The sequence below is a fragment of the Melampsora larici-populina genome, assembly GCF_000204055.1.
Source record: "Melampsora larici-populina 98AG31 unplaced genomic scaffold MELLAscaffold_39, whole genome shotgun sequence".
NCBI lineage: Eukaryota > Fungi > Basidiomycota > Pucciniomycetes > Pucciniales > Melampsoraceae > Melampsora > Melampsora laricis-populina.
Window position 1 is genome coordinate 570,646 of NW_006768803.1, and position 17,990 is coordinate 588,635.

General features: G+C 44.5%; 2 protein-coding genes across 2 annotated transcripts; one reads left to right on the top strand and one right to left on the bottom strand.

The window, feature by feature from the left end:
- Positions 1-2,125: 2,125 nt before the first annotated feature.
- On the top strand, positions 2,126-2,769 carry MELLADRAFT_109843 (uncharacterized protein; the record flags this gene model as incomplete). The annotated part of the gene is made up of 3 exons (XM_007413836.1): positions 2,126-2,421; positions 2,487-2,515; positions 2,579-2,769. 3 exons carry the CDS (start codon positions 2,126-2,128, stop codon positions 2,767-2,769), a joined length of 516 nt encoding a protein of 171 aa, XP_007413898.1.
- A 6,980-nt stretch (positions 2,770-9,749) lies between these two features.
- On the bottom strand, positions 9,750-10,415 carry MELLADRAFT_66084 (uncharacterized protein; the record flags this gene model as incomplete). The annotated part of the gene is made up of 1 exon (XM_007413893.1): positions 9,750-10,415. The coding sequence occupies one exon, from the start codon at positions 10,413-10,415 to the stop codon at positions 9,750-9,752; it is 666 nt and encodes a 221-aa protein (XP_007413955.1).
- Positions 10,416-17,990: the final 7,575 nt, after the last annotated feature.

Here is a 17,990-nt window from a genome sequence, read left to right on the forward strand (position 1 = left end):
CCAGGGACTGTAAGTGTGTTGAGCCTTAAAGTTCGAACAGGGCCTTCCTCGTTGCAAATCTCCGCAGCCGATCGGAACAATTGGGCATAGGGATTGACATCGTACATAAATTCTTGTAGTTGTAGCATGATTTCAGGATCCAGACGATCAACTCTAGTCGCGGCAATTCTTTGACGAGCTTCATTTTCACCGCCTCCTCCATAGATGTAGATTTGAGCAAATCCAGGATGACCGCCGGGCAATGTCATCATCGATCCCATTCGGTGGAACATCTGCCCTTGGATTCGAAAGATGGTGTGTCCCCGTTGGCCTAAAACAGTCTCGTCGATCTTTGCACCAAGAGACGTGAAAGACAAACCATTGTTATATTTCTGAATGTTGTCCCGGAAACTCCTAGAAGCTGCAAACACAATATCAATAAATGCCTCCATGTTAGACACAAGCTCCCACGTACCGGCGTCAGTTCCATGCAAAAGAGCTTTGTAAAAATCTGGGACTTGTTCCCCAACATCCTCAGGAAAATACCTCAGAGGCAAATCTACTTGCCCATGGTTGCAGCAATTTCGAAACGTGGTTGACACCACATTGACATCCTTAACTCTGCGCTCCGCTTTCCATCTTGATGCCCCACAGCCAGTGCACCGGTCGTTCTGCGGTCCCAAGGTGAAAGGTATTTCTCCTCGAAACCAATGGCGTAGATTGGCTTCAGATCCGAATTCTTCTGCTCGGATTGCGAGCCCGTGGTTCTGTCGTCGAACTGCCACGCGACGAGGCATGAAACTTGTGCTTCGAATAGAATTGCCTTGGCACTGTTGATAAACAATAACAAAATAATAATATAAGCCAATGAGATTAGGACAAATCAACGATTTTGGTAACTTGAGACATAACCACTGGAGATGCACCGTTTCCCTAATCAAATTGCGTTTTCAAAGCAGATTGTTCTCCTTGGAAAGTTCCGTCCCAGGCCCAGGCGCTCAAAAGCTACACTCTCCTTTCCCAAGGTATGAAACTTGATCATCCTCAGAAACAGGCGTCTGAAATTCACTATTCGGTAACAGCTATCAAGCGAGGCAGTTCTTTCCATTATCCAAGGAAATCCTTTGTTACAAGATTGAACGTCTTGAGTTTCTTCGGGTAAACGAACTTTCCGATCATTTCAATCGTTAAGTACATCAATTCACAGTTATTGAACTCGGGATCGTCTATAATTTCGTCTGATAATGAATGGTCGAGTGGATCAGACACCAGGCCGCCAATTTGTCAATCCAACCGTAAATCCATTTTCACATACATCTTGACTTCATACTCGGGTCCAATTCACATGTCACAAGCATTACGCTTCAAGTTTTGTGATATTGAACAAACAGAAATAGGCAAGGTCAGATAATTGTTTCAAATTCCATAGCTTGCACCAATTCCAATTTTGGATGCTTACCAATACCTGTTAGTCTCCGAATCTCAGCTGCCGCGCAATAAGGTCGCATAACCCATCGTTCCTTACTCCTTATTATTGAAGTTGTCTAAATGTCCACCCTATTATGGGTTTGGCGGGATTCAATTCAGTGTTTAAAAGTATCCGGACTGTAGTTTCCGGGTTATACTCAGTTGTCTGAGACTTGTTTTCATATACACGAGAAATACATACTCAATTGCGTTAACTTGATTCACCACGTTGCCCACACACGAGATTCGCTTACGGTTTCCTCGATTGGTGGATATTGACAGTTTACGAGTCGGTTGAATATTCACGCGTCCCTTTCCTAAGACGAATTTTTTCATGTCGGAACTACCAATTCCATAGGGAAGCGATTGGGGTCCTCAAAGTCAACCAAAGTAACTCATGCGCAAAGTCAGTTTTCAACTCTGTGTCACCGGTTCATTAGCAATCCATCAACTCTCATCGATTAATTTAAAGTGTGTCTACATTAACCATTTCACAGGTAACCTTGCCTTCGCATCCTATTTTAGTTGGTGCGCTTGCCACTGAGACTGTTCTGTTGCCCTTCAATTCCTCGATTTTAACTTACAAAATCCAAAAAATAGAGACAATATATAAGTTATTAATCCCTAATCAAATTTTCCAACCAATTTGGTCTTTCGGTTCATTACGTTACCTCCAACCATGAAACCGTTACATAATCTTCTTGATGATAAAAATATATGTTCTTCCAATCCCGGGTCAGAAGCGGCACGTCACATGTACAATAAACATAAAAACTTGATCGAAATCTTTACTAAGCTTCGCGGAAGTGGGGGTGAGATGGGGTATTGGTACACCATCGATTTCAATACATGCTTTGCCTCACATTCAATTATGCAAGTCGATTTCAACACACCTTTATCCAGCTCGAACGCGGAATCATTGTCCGAAATTGCGCCCCCTTTCAATTTCGATTACCCAGGTTCCTCCTCACCGAAGTACGTTCCCTTGAATTCCTTAAATTCAAATACTGGCTTGGGCTGATCATCGTTATAAATTTTAGTGTTGGAGCTAGTGACAATGCCCTCATTTGTAGGTTTTTTTATGAGGTCCTACGTATTTCAACACATTAATCGATGCCTTTGGGTTTTGCAGCGCACACGTTACCTTTCAGTCCCCACATAATGAATCAGCTCCCTTACCCCTATGCTCAAAACTTGGGTACCAGATCTCTATCAATTGGTGTCGAGTACCAACGACGTGGTCCAATTCATGTCCATTATGTGGTGGATATTCCAGGCTGTGCTACCAACCCGTTGAACGCAAAACTAAAGAGCAGACTATGAGTTAAACTTTATATTTCAAACTGAGGTCGTTCCTTGTTATGGTTTCCTCTTTTGCAATAACCGATTGCGTGTATCTCCGAGATTGGCCTACAGTTAATTTCGTTTTTGATGTTTTCTTGTCAACTGATGGTCTTGTACTGGGTCTGATTTTTTATATTTCTTCCCTGTTCTTCGATCACGCGATGCGGTTCAAGACTAAATTACAAGTTCAAGCAAACAGCGGCATTATTTGCAAAGATATCAAATTGAAACTTGATCTTGTCTTACCGCTTCAGCTTAGTCCCTGAGATTGATCTGCCAAGCATGTTCAAAATATCAATCATGGCCAAAGATAATGGTCTAAATTGCATTTCAGTTTCATTTTTAAGGAGGATGCTAAAACTTGAGAAAACAAAATTCAATTCACTAATATCCTGACAATGAAGTGTATAATGTGCACGTCAGAGCCTGTTGCGCTTAAACTCGATCTCCTGTCGGTAACACTTGACCACTTTTCTTTTGTACACATCCCATTCTGCAGCCGATTTCCCTACTTTCATTGCAAGCAAGCCTTCAATCCGATTGAGCAGGGCCTCGTTGATTTGCAATGAACATCCAAACCGTGTGATTGGGGAATCTTTGGGAGAAATAGAGATACCTCCTTCGTCGTAAGTAATCAAAGGACAGGTATGATGAGTTTCATCCGATGCCCATATACTCTCCACAACTCCGTCACACAAATCAAGAGCCAACTCTGCATGATACTCGTCAAGAATTAAACATGTTCCAGTTATCTCTCCCAGGTAATCAGATGTCTCGATCTGATGAAGCACCCCCGTAGTTCGATTGACTGTACAGAACAAAGCATATGTATAGGCACTGACGTCTCGATCGCGATGTGGATTATTGTTGAATCCATCACGTGTGACCACCACGCTTGATGCAAATACATTAGCATTTGGGGAACTTGACCATTCTTTGTCCGAAAAAGATGGGATCTCGTACTTAATGGCCAGGTCGCGGTTTGATTTAAAAGCGTGCAAGCACAAGGTTGACATCCACTCCGCTAGGGTTTCATTGATCAACGCAAGATCTAGCATTCTTTCTTGATCTTCCAAAATCAGTTTTTCACTTCTACCAGTTTTTGCATTCAAGGCCGTCACACCTACACAACATGATTTAAGAAATGTTAGTATTATGCCCGAGGACAAAAATCAATTCAATGACCAATTCACTCAACCCATTTTACGCCCTTTGTCGCAACCCGGTCTGAAACCAGCAGATCTCATTTCCCCCCAATCCGTCAGACCCTGAACTGAACCATTAAGCTCAATTGTTCCACGTGCCAATGCATGATGATATAAAGTATGAACCACGAATTCCATATCTTCTCTCTTTTCATTTTCCATCTCACAAAAACGGCTAAAGCGGTTCACTTGAAGGATTTTCCAAGTATCTGCGTCAAGCAATACCGAATTACCATGACTGATCTTTAGCCGATTTCTTTCAGGGAGAGAACCGAGTTTGTATTTCTTTAAAAAGTACAAATGCAAGTCCGTAGGAATTCCAAAACGCTTGCTAAGCTCGAGACGCAGGGATCGGAACACTGTTTTTCTTAATTCGTTTCGCTCAGGATGGTTTCCGGCCTCGCGTTTGAGTTTAACTTGAGCTCTGATTTCCCCCCGGCTCTTACTCCTTTTCTGGTTGTACTTGAGACTGCTAGTTGAGCGTTTCTTCTTTGCTTTTGCTTTTGCCCTTTTATTAAGAACTAGGAAATTAGCGGCGGGCGCCGCGGACAACTTGAAGTTAAAATGAGGATTCTGTGAAATACAGGCATGTCAAGCGCAACAAAGCTGCAGGACTGCACGAGGGTGAGGCCCAAAGCAATAGCTCATTGTAATTCAGCATGGAGAGTGGGAAATCAAAGTGCAAAATATACAAACTTCTTTGCTGATAGCGGGTAAGTAGGTTACATCTGGGGAATTTCATGTATCAAGACTGCTACAAACATAAGTCAATCTCGAAGGATAGGGTGGTATACAATATTCTTTGTAGCAACAGCACCTGTTTCTGATGTAATACAAACTTGGACATTCGCCGCACTTGTGCAACGCGATAGAGCCACATACAACTGACCATGTGTAAAAACAGGATTTGGTAATAAAACTGAGACTCTTTGCAAACTTTGACCTTGTGACTTATTGATGGTCATACACACCATGTAAATATCTGTGTAGCACGTTGACGTGCACACACGAAAGCCTCTCCGTAGAACCTGTAACGACCCATCAAAGAGGTGCCACATCAAGCGCATCTTCCCCTTATCACCTGGGAGGTTGAAAGGCAGTTGACCCCTGCTGACAACAAAGGATTATGAAAATCCTTTGAACAAATCACAAAGCACAAAGGGTGCTCAACAGTAATCTCAGTCTCATTTCAACCAAAAGACTTTGAGATTTATTTCAAAACTCTCCGTGTGTGCACGTCGACGTGCTACACGGATATTTACATGGTGTACAGAAAGCAGGCATTATAGGGAATTGATAACGATAAAAGGGGATAGGGCAATCTAAATTTCCTTCATGATGAAGCCTGATCTTGGGAAGACTTACTATGTTGCCCATCATCTCTCCATTGAGGATACGGCATTGGAGAGCATGTGTTTCGCAATGGGTGACCAGTAGCCTTGTTCCATTACACAGTCCATCACCTAGGTTGAGGTTCCGTATAAGCATCACTGTAGCCCCCACCTTGAGTTTCATAACATGAGTTGGAAAGCCTGCAAAGTCGAAAGAGTTGAGGATGTTAGGGGTAACAGGGTCCAAGAAAGCCTGATCCATCTCATCGATTGAGGATGATATGTGATAATCTCCCGGAAGTTGATCCATGACAAAGTCGTTAATCAGTCGGACGGTTGAATTCAAAGGGGTTATGATACATCGGCTTGAGTAAAGGTTTGTCAAAGCACTCCAGTCTTGATATTGGATCAGGTTAGCTGCTGCGCCATACTCATTACTGAGGAGTTGATGATCGCAAAGTGATGGAGGACGAACAACGGTCACATTGCAGTGCTTGATGGCTATGGTTTCACAATCGGCAGTCTGAAGACGGCCGGAGCCCAAGTCCAAAAGCCAATTTGCAAAGTTCATGTTATGAGGATTGGGACGCGCATTGGTACCACCAAGTCGGATGTTGACTGTAAGTGCGAATCTATGGACGAATCTCCAGAGATGAGAAGCCTTCAATGTTGCTGAAGCTTGCTCCAATAGATTACTACGCCGAACGACAGGAAGAATTTGCCTGAAGTCACCGGCAAACAATACGACTTTACCGCCAAATGGCAGGTCGATTTGTGTGAGATCACGAAGGGTACGGTCAACAGCTTCAATTGCGTGACGATGTTGCATTGCAACTTCGTCCCAGACTATAAATTGGACTTCCTGAAGGTGGCGTCCTAACCCCTTGGTGGCTGAGATGGCGCATACTGAGTCTTCATATATCGGAATAGGTATCTTAAAAGCGCTATGAGCAGTTCTGCCATGGAGCAACAATAGAGCTGCAATACCCGCCGCTGAGACAGCCTGAAACTTGATACCATGTCCGTTACAGAAATGTAGAATGGTGTTAAGGGTGAAAGTCTTCCCTGTTCCACCAGGTCCATCGAGAAATGCTAGATAAGGTTCGGCCGATATGATTGCATTGCAGACCGAGTTGATTACCGCACTCTGCTCGCGGGTCGAAGCTTCCAGCATAGCTAAGTACTTTTGAGAACTTTCATCGGGTGAGACATGGTTGCAAGGATTAGGTCCAGTGCCATCTGGTAGTCTGAGATCGAAAAGTAAAGCCTGGTCCACTGCTTGCAATCCAACGGCATTGAGAGTAGTTTCCATTTGTATTAAGACTCTCTCTAATAAGTGAAGTGAGTAGTTTTGGATATGAGCCTCGCTTGGAACCACATGTGGGTTCAAGCGTCGTATCTCCCGTTCACAGTCATCAGATAAGTTGATCACGTGGTTGGTCCAAAGCCGGAGGGGATCAGCTGGAGGACTATGACAAAGAATAATTGCAAACATATGACGTAATTGACGGCCAGTCTTCCATCTGGCTGCTTCAATCAGGCTCTTGTGATAATGATGATCGCCTAATAAGAGGCCCAATCTGTCGGCTGCTTCACGAAATGAGCCTAAAACAACTCCATCCACTGTTCGAAGATACTGAAATGAAGTTGGACCGGGTATGTGTGAGAGTAAGAGTCGGAGGTAATACACATCTCCTCGCTTGACATTTGCAAAGTAAACTTGGCCAATCGAAATGAGGGAATTCTGTCGGGGAGTGAGTCGTTTCTTCTTCTCGTTCCATACAAAATACTTGGTAATTTCTTGGTACTTAATGCTTCTGACAGTATCATCCGAGTCCTTGAGTGGTGCATTTTCTCGGCAGAGTCTGAAATACTCGGTCAGAGTGGTTCGCTCGGCCCGACCGGTATCCATAGCTTGACAAAGTCCTGCTTGATTCATAAAATAAATTGTCTGGCTACCCTCAAGATGGAGACTGAGCCGTTGAACTGGTGGATATCTTCCTGATAGTGGATACTTCAGGAGACGCCACACAGCTAGACACAAAAACATTTCATGTAAGAGTTAGACACATGCTATAGTTCAAATCAAGATATAAAAGATTATGACTTACCCTCACATGCGGACAGGTATCTAGCATTCACAAAAGCTAGAATCTCGTCCGGCTGGTCCTGGTCCTCAACTCCTGCTACAGTACGGTCATGTCCTTTGAGAATGTATTTGAACAAATACTTGATTGCCCTTATGCTATGAGCAACCTCGACATTGATGTGGCAACCATACTTTAGTAGCAAGTAACGGTTATGAGGTACCACATTTCCATTGTCGTAGCGATAATCTCCTTTGATAAAGTAACGTCCATTATCTGGTCTTTTGTAAGAGGGATAAGAATCATCGTTGAGTTCAGTCGTTGCACGGAAAGGGCGTGGGTAACCAAGTCGGCACTCGGATCCGTTCCAGCACTTGTACTCCTGGCAGGGTCCGTGTAGCATGAACTTGGTGACAGCCCTGAAGATTCCAGGCTCGGTATTGGGATCGGGGAGCTGGGCGCTGATGAGACAGTCGACTTGACTGGGAGTAGTGGGTCAATCGTTTTGTTCAAGGAAGAGAATGAGATGTGCATGAGGAAGCCCACGCTTCTGAAATTCGATTGTATAAACGTAAGCCACGAATTTTCCAAAACGTTCGTACTTAGTCACATCATCCAACATGGCATGATATTTAATGTAGAAGACTCTGGCCACGAGATCCGGTCGGTCTTGAGCTGTTTGGCCTTCGTCCAGTGCTTGAGTGATCTCGTCCCATTCCGGATTAGCTGTCATGGTAATAAAGAGACTGGGATGTCCATACTCAGCAACGAGACTCATTGAGTCCTGGTAGAGCTGCTGCATGTGGCGTGGACCTCCAGTAAAAGATGAAGGTAGCACTATGTGTCGTCCTACAACTTCATCTTCAAGTTCGTTACCTAACGCTTCGACAGCACCATTGTATAGCTCCGCCCTGATCTCCTTCTGGTGGTATCGAAGGAACTGGAGTCTTGAGTGTTCCACACAGACGTACATATTGACTGCGAATTCTTGAAAGAGACGTCCTGATGCAAGAATTACAGAAAAAGGTGGTCGTCTGAAAAGTAAGTAGGCAAACCATTTGAGATTTGAACAATCCCCTTCAGGGTCTGAATTGCGCAGTGAAATACATCAATTTTATATATTGAACATGAGGCTAAGGAAAGTGACTTACTTGCTACAGTCGGATTGGTATAGTGTTCATCCCACATTTGGGAACCGTAAAGGAAAAGCAACGGGTAACGTAAAGCAAAATAGCCAGTGTGAAGCTCAGATATCCTTTGAAGATCACCTGACTGCCTCTCAAGAACGATGTCCCTCGCTTTCACACCTATGTTGCCATCTCCCTCCACTATGGCAGCAACCTCGTTGGCTGTAGGTCGATTGTATCGGCGGTGGTCTGTGCCGGGGGCTGAGAGAGTTTTGATCCGGAGTGTACGTGTATCACCATTGTTACAAATCTGAGCAGCAGAACGGAATACTTGCGCATAGGGGTTGTGGCGAGTCATGAATTGCTGGAACTGAAATAAGATCCAAGGGTCTAATTCACTATGGCTGCGCTGAATTCGAAATAAGGTTTCTTCTGGACCTCCACCACCGTAGATGAAAATTTGTGCAAAACCGGGGCTGTTATCTGGTAAAGGCATAAGGGATCCGATATTGTGTGACAGCTGTCCCGAGATCCTGAAGGTGTAGGTGCCAAGTTGACCGGCCACACTCCTGTCTACGTTCGCACCGAGGGAGGTGAAGGATAAAGCATTGTTGTACTTTTGAATCTTTGATCTGAACAACACCGAAACTGTGGTAGTAGAATGGGTCAGTGAAGGATGTTGGAAATTGTGTGTGAGATGACTAACCTTCGTCTGTGCCAGATAAGAGGGCTCGAAAGAAATCTGGTACCTGTTGACCTACATCTTCCGGAAAATACTTCATCGGTAATTCAATTGACCCTTGTTGGCAACAATTGGAGTAAGACGTCGTGGTAGCGTTGGCGTCCTTAACACGTCGCTCTAACCTCCAGCGGTATGCGCCACAGGACTCGCACTGGTCATCCTGAAGGCCTATACTATGGGGAAACTCCAGCGGTAATCGATTTAGGAGCATGGTTTCGGAGCCAAGTGCCTCAGCACGGACAGCAGGACCCTTAGGGTGTCGTCTAGGAGGCATTATATCAAGTTATTGAAGTGTTTCGATGAATTTTTTGCAAAATAGCCAAGTAGGATTCAGGCAAATTCGATGATTTAGGAATGAGTGAAAAGGAAAGCAGCAATTAGTATCTAGTACGTGATACCAGCTATATATATAGGCTGATCTGGTGGACTCCAAGTACGATTATGAGGAAACATGGATTATAACATCCTTACCTATCTTCAATGATCCTGGATTCGGCATGAGATGCAGAGCATGAAAAACATAAAATACGCTTCAATATGTCGAACCATACATAATCTGACCGATGTGTCGAACCGTCCTCTTTGTCATAAGATTGAAGTGTGTTATTCATGAAACGAAGAATTACCATATCATGAAGACCGATGATATGACGTAAGTAGAGCAAGTGACACTTCTTGGTGGCCGGTCCAGTTTTCAGAACATGACATTGGTCGATGGTAGTACCGATACGAATTGACTGATGGCGGTGAGAGTGGCGGGCGACATATCGCTCCTGGATGTCGAGCAGTTGGTGAATATGCGTCAAGATGTCACAAAGATCGTCTTGAGGATGTGTAAGAGTATCGGCAGACATGGAGAATACAATCCTTGGATGTAAAATGCCGTGTTTGACATTTGATGTCAGAATCGAGATGAAGCTGTTGATGATTGTTTGACATTTGTATATCGACAATGACAAAGTTCTTTGATCAAAGTAATCTTGAATCAGATTGTGAACCATTTGACATTGTTTGAAAATGAATAATGATACGTCCTTGGATTGGTAAAGTGAGAAGGTATTCGATCGTTGATTTGCTTTGATGGCTTCGGCACAGTGAAGTGGAGCTTCACATCTTGTCCTAAAGATGGCCATATTCGTACCAGTTGAAACCATCATAGGTCGCAATAGTACTGGATCCTGTGGCACTCAGGAATCCAGCACACTTGCTGTTATAGTGATGATTGGTTGATTCGAAGTGGTGAGTTGGTATCAAGAGGTATTGGGATTATAGTCGAGAATGATATCGCTATCAAGTCATGTGATTACGCTGTGTATTGTGGGCGCTCGTATGAGGCACGCAAGGAGAGATGCCGTAGTCCATGAACACGCACCTCCAGGATTCTAATAACCAATGCGGAATCCGCTGGGATTAGTAATGAAATGTACGAATACGTCTATGTGACGTATTTATAATTTCCTATTTAGATGTTCTTTAATCTAGAGGATATCCCAGCGGACTCGTCATTAGGGACTGGGCGAGGTTTCGACCGACAGAGGATTTAGCCACCTCAATAAGCGCATGAATCCCCTGGAAGTCGACCGAAGCGATTTATGCAAACAGGAGGTGTCAGGATTACTCCTACAAGCCCAAGAGACCCGACTGTCAGATGATTTCACCAAAACCAGAGCGAGAGCAACCTGTGAAAGGTATATCTGGCTATCCAGAAGCGTTCTGCCATAGGCTTTTGGCTGAGGTGGGGGGGGAAATTTTGAATAGACAGCTCGTCTTAGGGAGGGTCATGCCTCAGGATGAGCCCCGGGCAGTCGGGCTCGGGGACCGGCCAGAACGACCCACCGAGCAAAATCTAAGAGCCCTGCCCGGCTTCCGGCCCGAACCCGCCTCAACGGGGACTCCTCCCCGGACACGTAGACCGGTCCCCGCCACCGAGAAAACGGTGCCCTACCGATATGTCGGTTCTCCGTCAAGTCCCCGCGAGTTCTCGATTGGACTGACCTTTTCCTGGAAATATTTCAACATGAAAAGCTTGATTGGTGAAGTGCCCGCTGCTACCCATGGCTGATCATGCATGTATAAACATACTCACAAGCAATTTGCTCCAAATAAGCTCATAAAAGGAAGCTATTGCTGCTCACTGTTTGGGTTTCTATTGAACCTAAGACTTTCCTGGACATACATTCACCCTAAAAGATTAATTGTGAGCTGCCCAGTGCTACTTCATCACAAGTAACGTGATTGAATTACGCTCATAAAAGCAATCTGTTGTGTATCTTCTTCCTTTCAGCGCTTGTCTGTCTCACTTTGTCTCATCTTGCTAGCCAATTAGTTTTCATATTACCATTTTAAATCCATCATCCATCATCCATCATCCTCATTATTTGTTCTTTTTCTTTGCTCTCAACACTTTTCAGATATTACCTACCATCACATTCTCCTCACTAGTTCAATAATACAGTGTTCTTAGATAAATGGCTTCTGATTCTCCTCACTCCTTGTCTCAAGACACTGTAGCAAAGCGTGGCAAGTCTTCGTATGTATGGTGCCATTTCACCATCCAAGGCGATAAGACAGTGTGTTCAGTAGTGTTATCTAGTGGAAAGATTTGTGGAAGGTCCCTTGCCCGCGACAAGACTTCTAGTACAAAGGCAATGTCAGACCATCTTCAGAGACTGCATGGATTGTACAACCCAAAGCTGGTGGAGCAGTCAAGTCAAGTAACCCTGGAGGGGTCCTTCAAGAGAATCAAGACTCAGCACGTGGTAAGACTTTTGTGATCTAATCAATTGTGTTATTTCTTGAGACTCACGATTGTGTTGAATCTTTTGTTTGAACAGGTTTCACTGAATGTTGAATCTCTCAAGACGGCGATATCTTATTTCATGGCTGAAGCCGACCTGCCTTTCTCTTTGATAAACCGTCGATCTTTCAAAGATCTTTTGAAGCTTTGTAATTCTCAGACAGCAGGAATGATGGTGAAACGTCACACCATAGCCAGACATACAATTTCGATCTTTCACTTCTACCAGAACTACATCAAGAATAGTGTATTCAGCAAAGCGAAGTATATCTCCTTTACACAAGACGGTTGGACATCACCTAATCAACGGTCTTACATGTCGATCACAGCTCATTTCATCACAGACAACTTTGAGCTTAAGTCACTGACCATTGGTATCCCCCGTGTTTCAGGTGAGTTATCTTCAGGTATTGTCTTACTCTCCAGCAAACCTCACTAGGCTAACATCTTTCAATCCCATCCAAAACTGAATGCAGGGCGTCATGTGGCTTCTAATTATGCTGATCTGTTTGTAGATTACTTGAAGAAGTACAACATTGTCAATGCACTATCAACAATCACTGCTGATAACGAAAGCAAGAATAACAAGATTGCAAAACTCATACACGAAGCTCCCGAAATTGAAGACTTTGATCCTAACGAGTCGCTCTATGGTTGTGTCGCACATGTCATTAATCTTGCTGCTCACAAAGGTCTCGATGTATTTGGAGTTGTTGAAGATGAGCTTGTTGGTCACTCAGATACCTCCAGCGGACCGATGGGCCTAGCCAATCTGGTTGATCCTGCTGATTCTCGCACAGCAAACCTTTCAACAATCAGGTCAAGATGTCACGGCCTTGTGATCTGGGTACGTAGCAGTCCACAGAGATCGGAGGCCTTTGGAAAGACTGTTACACTACTACGAAGTCTTGCTCTTAATTCAACTGATCCAGCTAATCAAGGGTTAGCAGATGAAGCTGAGGTGAACTCTGCACTTGGTTCCCTCCTTCCCGAGCCAACCGAGAATATAGATGAAATCGATCCGATCTCCAAGGGAACTGCTGTAGCTCTGACCCCTGACGTTGAAACTCGCTGGAACTCGACTTACCTGATGTTTAGACGCCTTCTCCGCCTCCGAAAAGCTGTCCAACAGTTCTGTGAACGTCCTGGTGCTACCAAATTTCAGCTCTCAGATATCGAGTGGACTTATGTCGAGCAAATGTGCAATTTTTTGGAGCCGCTCTCCGAAGCTACAAATGAGCTTTGTCGATCAAAGTTTCCTACACTACACACTGTGATACCAATCTATATTGCAGTGATGGGTCGATTAAACAACGTGAGTCCTGGAGTTCTTAACCTTCATGATTGGAAGAATACAAAAAGCTTATTTGTTTAATTGTATGTACATTCAGGTTATGACAACTTATGACAATAACCACTTGATTCCTGCCGCTCGAGAGATGGTTGAAAAGCTCGAGACCTATTTCAAGAACGTTTTATTCAAACCCGGTGCTATATGTGCTACTATACTGGATCCTCGACTCAAGATGACATTCTTTGAGGTGTGGTTGCTACTACCTAGACTTAATGTATCCTGCCTGTGTTTAACCTGACTAACATCATCATCTCTCTTAATCTTCTACAACAGGCCAAATCCAATATCTTTAATCGTTATGCCACATCTCCTACAAAGCTGAAAGAAATCTTCTGTGCCGAAGCCTTGAAGTTTAAATCACCTGATCCCGACGCACGTCAAGCTACCAAGAGCACCAGTCAATCCTACTTTGGGGCTGAGATCTATGGGACAAACACAGGGCCGGCTTCATTTGACAGCGAGCTTGGCCGATATCTAAGTGATCTGGTTGAGCCCGCAGATGCCGACATCCTGCTTTACTGGAAAAGCAAAGTTACAAGCTACCCTATCTTGAGTGAGATGGCCCAGAAATACCTGGCCATCCCTGCTACTAGTTGCCCGTCTGAAGGTGCCTTTTCGAAAACAAAGGTGATTTTGACTCCTCAGAGAAACAAGCTCTCCGACTTGAGTGTAGAAGCACTACTGTGTCTCAAGGAATGGTATCGAGTTTTTGGTCCTTTGTATGTATCACCTGGTTCACAGGCAGAACCTATAGCTGTGATTGAATGATGTCTATCTATTCAGTTTCATCTCCTCACCTTTCCCTCAACTATTGATCATGATTCTTTTGTCATCTCGATTTCTAACTCTTTATCGTTTTTATTATCTCGATTTCTAACTCTTTATTGTTTTTATTATCTCAATTCATAACTCTCTTTGAACACTGTTAATCACTTCCTTGTATGTATCAACTGCTTGTTCACCCATCCTTGCTTGAATATGTATCATAACTGTTCATAATCTATGTACGGTTTCTCGGTTCTCCGAGAAAAATCGGGGATCTTGATACCTCAGGCCGGACCCCGATCCGACGGAGCCGGGTCGGTGTCGGGGTTCTCAGAGCTCTAGCCCGGCTACCGTATCGACGGTACGGTAGACCGGGGATCTCCGCCTCCGCCGGAGCCGGGGCTCATCCTGAAGCAGTAGGCGTGACATTTTCAATTTCCAGACTCGGTTGAGGATCCGGTGGTTCAAGCAACGTTGGGCCGCTGCGCTGCGTTGTTGGCAACGGGGGGTTGCGCAACAACGCAGCGGTTTTTTTTTGGGGCATGTAAGGACAACGCAACTGGCAACTGTAGGCGCCGTTGCGTTGCTGACAGCGTGCAACGGTTTTGCGGCCGTTGCGCAAGACGCAACGACGCAACGCATGCAGGAAGACATATTCAGACTTGTTTTATCAAGGGGCAGTAAACTAACCTACTACAACGCGTGTTTTGTACTTTTTTTACTTCTGCCACTTGTACTTGAAATAAGAAAAACAAAAATCAAACCTTTTTTTATCAACTCATTTGGCATTCAGCTACTTGCCCTTGCCAATACCGTTTCTTCCCCCAAATGATTCAATTACACCATTTACTTTGGTGTACTTATGTGCGAGAGGAACCCCTTGGCGAATCCACAGGCGGGATCCTACATTGTACTCGATCGTTCGAGGAACCAGACGGACACGGTCAGACGAACAAATGTCGGCCGCTGCTGAGAAAGTCCGTTCGACAATTGCAGAACTGGCCGAGAGACTCAAATAGTCACGCGCCAAAGACGCCAATACTGGGAATACGTTGGAGTTCACCTATGGGGTATGAGTAAATCAATATGCCAATTGATAACCAAGAGAATAGTGATCAACAATATGAAGGACCACTTACACTCCACCATGGTAAAATCGCTTTGCATTCTCTTGCATTGTCCGCAGAAGCCATCGGATGAGTCCCCTTCAGGTAGGCAGCAACCTCGTCGCGCTGCACTTCAGGATCACGAGATTTGAAGAGTTGGAATACACTGTTAACTCCTGTTTCGTTTGACTTTGAGGTCGATGCTGCAGGAGCAGTTTTTTCTACTGAAACTTCTTTAGTGCTGGATTTGGAATCTAATTCCTTCTTACGCTTGTCAAAAGTTCGTTGAAAGAGATTTCGTGCACGGATGGTGTAGGGGTGTTCTTGTCCAAAACCTTGCTCAAAGATCTGCAGGCGAAAGAACGGGTTGAGAATGGAAGCCATGACTGTTGTATCACAGTTCATGGCTTCTTCGAGGTATTTGTCGACTCGGGCTTGCATCGATGTGATCATAGGTAACAGAGCTTCTCCCATTTGAAGTTCTTTTGCTCGGCTGTCAAGGTGAGCCTTGAGAGCGTAGAACTCGGCGATAACCATGGAGCCAGTTGGGCCATCGCCCTCAATCCGCTTAGTGAGATCCAGGAAAGGCTGTTCACAACATCATTGATAGTCAGTAATCACATTCAAGTTTCCAAATCCAAATAAAAATAAGCAGAAACAGTTCAACATCACTCACGGCCAGCTCGTTGGTCAACTCCTCAAGCGAGTTCCAATCATCGGGAGAAAAGTATATTTCATGAAAGTAACCTCGGGGTTTTTGGGATGATCTAGATCTGCGCTTCTTGGCTCGAACACGCTCCAGGTCTTCGGCAAGAAGCTTGCTGACCACCTGAAGATTTGGAAGGTTTCGATCTAGATCATAAGCAAAGATACCTGAGATTTGCGGCGTAAACAAAACTCACCTTCTGCGCCTTGACCAAACAATTTAGGGAGTCGAATTTGGCATTCCATCGGGTTGCGTTGTATCCAGGAGTGAGGGGTAGCACTTTTAAATCCATCTCTTTCGCCTTTCTCGCAAAGTATCTCCTCCAAGCAGCCGAGCGAGCGACACGACGCGAAATGAAGTTGGCCTTGAAATCCTAACAGTCAGTATCCATGGTGATACATTGCAGTGATGTGTATAAGCTTACCTGGGCCATTAATTCATTTAGGCGTTTAGCTTGCTTTCTGGAATCTCGGTTATGAAAAAGATTCGACATGACATTGGAGCTCGCCGGCGTAGCATCATTGGGTTGTTCAACTGAGACTTCATCAAGCTTGTCCTCAGCATCTTCGTCGTAGTCAGGAGCAACACCTAAGAAGTCTTCTCCTTCAGAATCGTGATCGGTGTCATCTTCGTCCGGTAGCAGATTTTCTTCTTCAGCTTCTACTTCAGCTTCAAGATCAATAACTTTTGTAGTATTTGAGTTAGAGCTTTCGTCCTCGTCTTCCTCGGCAATCACAGGCATTCGCTCAGATATAGGAAATGCTCCTAAGAGCGATTCTCGTTGAGAATCACGTGAGGGGATCGTTCGCCCAAGTTCCAAGAGACCGCCCTTAACTGTTGAAGACAGTTTATGAAGAAAGCACTTAGCATAGTCGGTTTTGGGATTCCACGTGTAAGTTTGTCCATCAGAGGAATTTAGATCGTTAGCTTCTAAGTCTGAAAATTGAGCATGCATCTCTTCGGCCATGGTGATGTTGTTTGACCCGGAGTCGGTCACCTGGCAGAGCATGTGGATATTTTGGAAAAGATATCAATACATATTAATTATACAAAATAAAGGAGGTAGTGAAAGAAAAAGTGAAAGCAAAATCGTTTCAAAAGAAAAAGTTACTTATCTTGTATTGAAGCTTATGCTTCTTCATAAAATGTACTAATGGCTGTGCAAGCCATTTTCCATTGTGATGCCAAGCGACTAATTTGAGTGTTAGATGTCGGACCTGATAGTTCCAATTGTCGTTGATGAATGTCACCGCAGCACCGAGGAACGCATGGATATTGTTCGCAGTTGTCCAACCGTCGTGGATAAGGGTGAACCGACCCGCATTACCCTGCCGAAGAATATGAAGAAAGGAAGTCAGTGTCCTATACCTTTTCGATAGATAGAAACAGCTCACGTTGATTTCCTTCAAGACTGTGTCTTGAAACGAGACATACATCCCGGCTGCTTCTCTAGCCACCCATGTACGACCAAATACCTTTACGTCCCGCCGGATGTAACGGAAAGCCACTCGGAGGAAGTGATCCTCAATTTGATTCCAAGGTAGCGCTTGTGCCAGGATCCAGACCGTGAGAATTTGGTTTAGTACATCGTTGCTGAAAGGTGTTGGTTGTTTTAGATCAAAGAATTCAGCCAATTGACGCTGATCCTTCTTAGACTTCTGTGCCTCAAGTTCGATCGCAGTTGGCGGAAGATTACCACCGGCATCAATTGCAGCCTGTCGGCCTGCACACGGTTTTCGAACTCGGCCTACAGTGTAGCCATCTCGATGCTGCTTCAGGTTAGAGTTGGAGTCGTAATAGACGCGGGGCTTCTTTGGGCACCAAAGACAAGGATAGACAAGAGGCTTCTTCGTCTTATCCTTTAAAATACAAGGGTTTTGAATCAGAAAGCCAATACCCGAATGATTTGGTGAGCAAGCATGAGATTGAAATACTCACATTGTCATCTCCCCATTCAGGTTCTCCATAGTAGTCTTTCAC